Source organism: Oncorhynchus clarkii, chromosome 6 (assembly GCF_045791955.1).
Source record: "Oncorhynchus clarkii lewisi isolate Uvic-CL-2024 chromosome 6, UVic_Ocla_1.0, whole genome shotgun sequence".
NCBI lineage: Eukaryota > Metazoa > Chordata > Actinopteri > Salmoniformes > Salmonidae > Oncorhynchus > Oncorhynchus clarkii.
The window spans coordinates 33,555,605-33,562,812 of NC_092152.1; the positions used below are offsets into that span (position 1 = coordinate 33,555,605).

Below are 7,208 nucleotides of genomic sequence, written 5' to 3' on the forward strand. Positions count from 1 at the left end.
TATTTAAACCTATGAGATCTATGAATATAACATTACAGAGCACACACACTACAGAATGTGAATCACTTCATGAGTGTGAATAGAAACTTGTGTATCCATGCTAGGGCAGTTGTCAATATGATGAATAGGTCATGGTCAGTAAAGCAGTTAAATTACCCTTACTTTGAATGAGACATACACCCACTAATGGTGCCCGGGCCATTGTTCTGAGCAAGCTTAAATGTTTATCTTCTTTCATGAACATCCTCGTCAAATATTTTGTCTGTCTGTTCAAATCATGTGAAAACATGGATGAACAACCATGTCAACACGTATTACACCCACAATGTGTTACACTCACTGGGTGTAAACTTTGATGTTGCATTTGCCCTCAGGTGCCTCGTGAAGCTGGATCCCTGGTGGTTGAAAGGGAAGAGCAGGGGGTTTGGTCTCAGTGATGCCTTGTAGAGCTCCTCTCACTCCAGGCTCAGCTCCTCCAGAGCATCCCACTTGGCCTCCACAGCCAGACTTACTGCCTCCATCTCAACCCGGTGCTGGGTCTGCTCATAGAGGGGCAGGGTGGAAAGAAATTAAAATGTGGCACAGGAACTGGTTATAACAAAATGTCTGCAAAGAAGGTACAGTAATTGTCTGCTCACTGTTTTTTTGCTTCTAAATAAGGATCTTTAACGGGGCTGATCCATGGGGCTGATCCATGTAAGCCAACATTGGCTTACAAGATCACATATCTGTTTGTAGCAGGACCACTCCTTAAGCAGTAGAGCCCGTTATTCACTCTCCTCAAAGGGAAGCTGAGGAACACAGCACACCCTAGAGGAAATGAACAAATAGAGTAAGGACCTGTTCAGGTGTACATTAGGACAGAGCAATGCATTTGGATTGCACTAATAGTGCTCTTTACGAGGGTCCACTTTCTTCTTCTTTGGCTCCGCCCTGTAATGGCACACATAGGCAGAATGAGTGAGAGTTGAGCCTGTAGTGCAATTATAACAAATGGTGCCAATAGCAAACAGAGTAGACGACTGAAACTAACGTGCACCAGAGAACAAACTCTTTGTAGACAACAAGGACCTTGTCTGACTTGACCATTCACTCCAATCAAAGAGCTGTTCAGAACATAGCAAGTCAGAGGAAGGGGAGTACTAGTTAGCTAAATCTAGCCATTGTAACAGCACTGCAGTGAATAGATAACTTAGCTAGCTAACTGGCTCAGGTTTTAGCATACAACTGGACAACAACTATGAGAGAATTAAATACAATATGTAGCTAGCTACATGTAGAATAAAGCATGTTCAACTGCTGTAACAACGTTGCTAGCTATGCACACGGTGTTACAACTCACCTTGCCACCGCAGTCTGTCGGGACAATACCATACACAGGGTACGCGATACAGCCAGATACATGATTGCTATACTATATGACTCGTGTTTAAACACGTCAAATAACAGTTATTACCGTGTATCAGCAAATGTGATCATTGCTGCCTCCTTGCTTGAAAATGGAGAGAATGACGTACATTCATCTCGAGTTTCAACATGGACACTTTCGATCCCATTGTTGTAACATTGATCTGGTTACGTTAGATATATAAAATTGGTAACATTAGAATAGACATAGCTACATCACGGAATAAATATTCTATCAGTAACCATTTAAAAATATCCTTCCAGTACCATCTGAACATGAAACGTTCGTTGTATCGAATGTTGTTGTCTCAATGATTAGTTACACATTATTTAGGTAAAAGGTCAAGATTTGCCAGGGTTTGGCAGAAAGCGCCCTTAAATTCCCACAGATACACTGACCTTCGTGGACGTGAGGAGGAATCAATAATATGTCACTTATCAGAAGTAAGTTATATTTTGATATTTAGCATAAACCACGCACTCACCACGAAATGCATGCTTTTCTATGAACATGCTTTGCTTGCTCTGCAAAATAAAGGCAGCTATGCATACTGCGTGTAATAACCAGGTGACTCCCGAAAATTGGTAAAGTATAGCTAGTGTTCATAGATTATCAAAACAATCAATTTTGAGCTGATTAATTTGTTCCTGTCTTTGGAGCTGTTGCTATTCAATGAACGAATGACCGCTGTCAGTCTGTCTCTATATGTAAACAAAGCTATTTAAGTGTTGTCTTGTCACATAGTTTAACAACTGTCAGGTAATCCTCTCTATCGTTAACGTTTCTATCGGCTAGGTGAGTTGGAGATGAATGTAGGTTAAAGGTGACCGTGGCATTTCTTAGTTACAAGATAATTACAATGGCACTGCAGTAGATTATGATAGGACTCTAAAGCAGTGAATCTAGGCAAGGCAGCACTTTTCAAGTAAAATATTTGTATTGCTTTAGATATTCACATAGATGATGTCATCAACAACTCTAAAGCTGCAGTAAAGCTGGATTAGTCACCTCACACCCAAACCCTCTTCTTTCTCTCCATCCAGGTGTGTTTATTGTGTCTGCTAAGCGGACCCCGTTTGGCACCTACGGCGGGGTTCTGAAAGACCACAGTGCAACAGACCTAGCAGAGCATGCCTCCAAGGCTGCTCTCGCCGCCGGGGGAGTGGCACCCGAGCTTGTCAACAGTGTCATCTTTGGAAATGTCATGCAGGTATGCTTAAAACTCCAAAAAGCAAGCAGAGGCAAGGATAAACTCAAGGAAGGAAATGGTTGAGCTGACTATACCTCTCTCTCCCAATCTCCTTCCCTTCAGAGCTCTGCAGATGCTCCATACATCGCCCGTCACGTGGGCCTGAGGTGTGGGGTGCCCATCCCAGTGCCTGCTCTCACCGTAAACCGCCTGTGTGGATCTGGCTTTCAGTCCATCATCAATGGAGCTCAGGTATAGTAGACATATAAACACTGAGACTCTACACCAGGGGTGTCAAACTCATTTTGCTACAGGTGCTACATTAGGTCTTCAACAAGGTCCGGAGGGCTGCACTGAAAAAGGGTTTTATTTTCTTGCTGTCAAAATGTGCTAAAAATTGTCCTCTAGTGCTTTGGGAGTTTTCTATGCTTCCTGAGCTGGAGAGCCAATAAACTTTGAATGTAGTTCCATTGACTGTGCGCAGTGATAATTAGTGATCTGGACAGTCAATAAACGGTATGAATATAGGTCCATTATCATTTCTACAAAGTTTTGAGTTGTTTTTGTCATTTTAAAGTATATTGAGGTCACCCCACGCCCCCATGTGTTTTTAAATTATTTTTTTTTAAACTCATACCACCATTTCATTGTTTGTAGGTCAATTGTAGGTGCATAGTTTCTGCCGATGGCATAGGAACATTAGCAGCCTTGTACCATTTGTCTTCTTTAAGACCCTGTCTGTGTCTGTAGGAAATCTGTCTGAAGGACTCAGAGGTGGTATTGTGTGGAGGCTCAGAGAGCATGAGCCAGGCGCCGTATGCTGTCCGCAACGTCCGCTTCGGAACGAAGTTCGGACTCGACCTCAAGGTATTGAATTAATAAATGAGGAGAGATAAAATACCAAATGGGTATAGATTTTGTCACTTTTGACCATAAGGGCCCTCTAACAGCTGCTCTGAACCAATGCCAAGGGCTAAGCTAACGTGTTCTCTCTTTCTTTTGTCTCAGCTGGAGGACACTCTGTGGGCGGGACTTACTGACCTGCACATTAAGATCCCCATGGGCATCACAGCAGAGAACCTGGCAGTGAAATACGAGATCAGCAGAGACGACTGTGACAAATACGCACACCAGACACAGCAGAGGTGGAAGGCAGGTCAGAAATCAACCCTTACCCTAACTAAGCTCACATGTTTACAATCTCTGCCTTGATTAATCAGGGATTCCTGATTATCTGCCCTCAGAAATATTATGACAGTGAACGGCATATTACTATGACAATAAACTGTTTTTCCAGATTTCCATCTGAATGCTGACCACATCCCTGAGTTTGTCTGTGTGCTCTCTAAACCTTAGCCCACGAGGCGGGCCACTACACGGCAGAGATCGCGCCCATTGATGTGAAGGCTAAGAAGGGCAAGGTACCCATGACCCAGGACGAGCACCCTCGCCCCCAGACCACCCTGGAGCAGATGGCTAGGCTACCTCCTGTCTTCAAGAAGGAAGGAACAGTCACTGCTGCCAATGCATCAGTGAGTACTAAATAAGACCGATTCAATTCTGGACCCAAGCTCTTCCACCCAGTTCCTACCATCTTCTACTAACAGAGTATCACATTCAATCTGTCCCCAAGCACACCGGTTTTAAATGGAGTGCAGATCATTTTAGTTTGCTGGGTGTAAATCCTGTGTGCTAGTTTTGAATGTACTAATCTTCATGTTCTGTTCCTATTCCACAGGGCGTGTCAGACGGAGCTGCTGCCTTGGTGATAGCCAGTGAGGAAGCTGTGAAAGAGCACAAGTTCACCCCATTGGCAAGAATAGTGGCATATCACGTCTCCGGATGTGACCCAAGCATTATGGGAATCGGTGGGTGACTGACAACAAATGGCTTATGTACTTGATGAAAACATATGATACATCCCAATATATAGGCCTTTCTAGCATGGCCATCAAGTGATTTCTGTTCGTAAGGTTCTGTCATTCTCCACCATCAGGCCCAGTTCCAGCCATCACTGAAGCCCTGAAAAAAGCAGGTCTCACCCTCCAAGACATGGATCTGGTGGAGGTATACTCGTCTGTTTTATGTTCATAAATAGGAACTGATGCAGAAAGTGGCAGATATTTGGTTGCTCTGTTTTGGTATACTCTGGGTCATGCAGCTTACCTGATATAATTGATTTCCTCCTTTTGTCTCCTTCTCACTTGCTCTGTCTTTCTCCTGCTCTGTCTTCTCCTGTCCTCTCTATCCCCTCTGCTCTCTCTCAGGTGAATGAGGCGTTTGCTGCTCAGTACCTTGCGGTTTCCAAGGTGTTGGGTCTGGACCCAGAGAAGAGTAATGCCGATGGGGGGGCCATTGCCATCGGGCACCCCCTGGGAGCCTCAGGAGCACGCATCACTGCGCACCTGGTCCACAAGCTCAGGTAACCCCACCACACCAGTAGTCTTCTTACTACTCCGGATCACTTCTTATCACTCTGTAAATATGTAGACAAAAATTGTCAAATAAAATCGGAACAATTCATTGTTGTCTCATGTGAAGTAACAGGCAAATGCTTTTAACTAGAAAAAAATAAGACACAATTCAATGGCTGAGCTATTCATGTTATGTCACAGAGAAGTGGTCTAATGATTAATTTGTGTTTTTCTTTCTCTCAGGGGGATTGGGGGAAAGTATGCTGTGGGATCAGCCTGCATCGGTGGTGGACAGGGCATCGCCATCATCATAGAGAACACTCACTGAGGAAGAGACCAAACCATGCACACTCAGAAGTGTACTTTCAATACCATCCAAACTCAAAATACACCACACCCTACATACCCAATAGAGTACATGCCATATACACACTCGAATGCGACTTAAGATTTTTGTCCAATGTGGAGTTTAAACACCGGATTGCATCGACTTGAAATGTAAGAATATCCACCCCTCAAGATTTTTGTATGTTTGATGCATACTTTGAAACATCCCAAGACTCTACCACCTACACTCGAAGAAATAAACAAGATCTCGTCACTCGTCAATTACTCCAGAAAATGATTGCTGTTTACCTAAACACAGAAACAAGGGTATTTTGTAACCCAAATGTCTGTGATAAACTCCCTCGTATACTTCATATTCCTTTTACCTTTTCTAAATGTTTATGTATGGAAACCATACTGTCTGTATCTGCTTAAAGAGGCCTTGTGAATTTGAAGGGCTAAATCTGTTTTTTTTTTTGTAAGGGACTGTCTTTGTCTTTGCCTTGATAACAGTGCTAGCTCATTGGTTGTACTATTTACCTCTCGCTGTAGCATATTAACAATTGAGATGAGAAGTGTGGTTTGAGTTTGGGTGAAGTTGCTTTCTGTGGAAAGAGAGAAGCATCTCTGCCTCTTCCTTACAGCCTCTCTCTTGCCTTGCATTTTAATATGAATTATCACTCCGCAGGGATCACCATTGCCCTAGATATGTACGTGTGCTAACATGTAAACTGCAAGGTTGCATTTAAGATTTGTTTGATTTTTCAAAATAAAAAAAATATCAATACATTTGTGTAGGATTGTTGTTCATATTCTTTAAATAATATTATTTACTAGGCCTACTGCAATAATACTCCCATTTTGGGATGTCATAATGCCTGGAGAAGTATTTTTCTCAGGAACCACATCAGTATAGCAATGTAGGTTACCTGGAACGCCACCGTAATCTGGATCCTGGAAACTGACCCTTTGAGAAAAACTGATATGAGTCTCTACAGATTGGTATGGATACATACAGTATATTTTCAAAGGCAGCTCATCATTATTTTATCATGAGTGCTAAAAGCGAACATAAAATGTATCTCTATAAATTACAAATACGACTCAGTCATTTATTATTTTATCATACAAATACAGCATTTATGTGTTTTAATTAAGCAATAAGGCTCAAGGAGGTGTGGTATATGGCCATATTCCACGGCTAAGGGCTGTTCTTAACCACGACGCAAAGCGGAGTCCCTGGATACAGCCCTTAGCCGGCTATATCCAGCAATAAGGCACAAGGGGGTGTGGTGTGGTATATGGCCAATATACCACGGGTAAGGGCTGTATCCAGGCACTCCGATTTGCGTCGTGCGTAAGAACAGCCCTTAGCCGTGGTATATTAGTCATATATCACAAACCCTCGAGGTGCCTTATTGCTATTATAAACTGGTTACCAACATAAATAGAGCAGTAAAAATAAATGTTTTGTCATACTCGCGATATACCACGGCTGTCAGCCAAGCAGCATTCATGTTTGATCCCTGAATGCTGATTGGCTGATATCAGACCGTATACCATGGGTATGACAAAACATGTATTTGTACTGCTCTAATTACGTTGGTAACCAGTTTATAATAGCAATAAGGTACCTTGGAGGTTTGTGGTATATGGCCAATATACTACGGCTATCCAGGCACTAGGGCTTTGCGTCGTACATAAGATCAGCACTTAGCCGTGGTATATTGCTTAAATATTCGTGCCTTATTGCTTAAATATTTACTGATTACAAATTGTTGTATTTTATTGATTCTCTGAACTACAAGCCCCCAATATTTTTTGCGTCGTTTTTGCATCCTTACGTCGACGTGACATGCAACGTAGATAT

General features: G+C 42.6%; 1 protein-coding gene and 1 long non-coding RNA gene across 3 annotated transcripts; one reads left to right on the top strand and one right to left on the bottom strand.

Moving 5' to 3' along the window:
• Nucleotides 1-33: 33 nt before the first annotated feature.
• On the bottom strand, nucleotides 34-1,638 carry LOC139411039 (uncharacterized). Its single transcript, XR_011634559.1, has 3 exons — nucleotides 1,457-1,638; nucleotides 639-933; nucleotides 34-539 (listed from the first exon to the last, which is right to left on the bottom strand). It is a non-coding gene; the product is annotated as an uncharacterized lncRNA (long non-coding RNA).
• A 64-nt stretch (nucleotides 1,639-1,702) lies between these two features.
• On the top strand, nucleotides 1,703-6,125 carry LOC139411036 (3-ketoacyl-CoA thiolase, mitochondrial-like). Of its 2 annotated transcripts, XR_011634557.1 has the most exons (11): nucleotides 1,730-1,851; nucleotides 2,452-2,618; nucleotides 2,721-2,849; nucleotides 3,348-3,464; nucleotides 3,606-3,753; nucleotides 3,954-4,129; nucleotides 4,336-4,465; nucleotides 4,594-4,664; nucleotides 4,865-5,019; nucleotides 5,255-5,460; nucleotides 5,757-6,125. XR_011634557.1 is itself a non-coding variant. In XM_071156827.1 (10 exons), the coding sequence occupies exons 1-10, from the start codon at nucleotides 1,836-1,838 to the stop codon at nucleotides 5,337-5,339; spliced, it is 1,194 nt and encodes a 397-aa protein (XP_071012928.1). In that variant the 5' UTR covers nucleotides 1,703-1,835; the 3' UTR covers nucleotides 5,340-6,125. The 2 variants fall into 2 exon arrangements, 1 of the variants encoding a protein (XP_071012928.1); XM_071156827.1 differs by having other exon boundaries at nucleotides 1,703-1,851; nucleotides 5,255-6,125.
• Nucleotides 6,126-7,208: the final 1,083 nt, after the last annotated feature.

What these genes read in the sequence shown, in the direction of transcription:
- LOC139411036 (XM_071156827.1), top strand. An exon ending in ACAGCAGAGGTGGAAGGCAG is followed by an intron (nt 3,754 to 3,953) that starts GTCAGAAATCAA and finishes TCTAAACCTTAG; the next exon opens with CCCACGAGGCGGGCCACTAC. An exon ending in CACCTGGTCCACAAGCTCAG is followed by an intron (nt 5,020 to 5,254) that starts GTAACCCCACCA and finishes TCTTTCTCTCAG; the next exon opens with GGGGATTGGGGGAAAGTATG.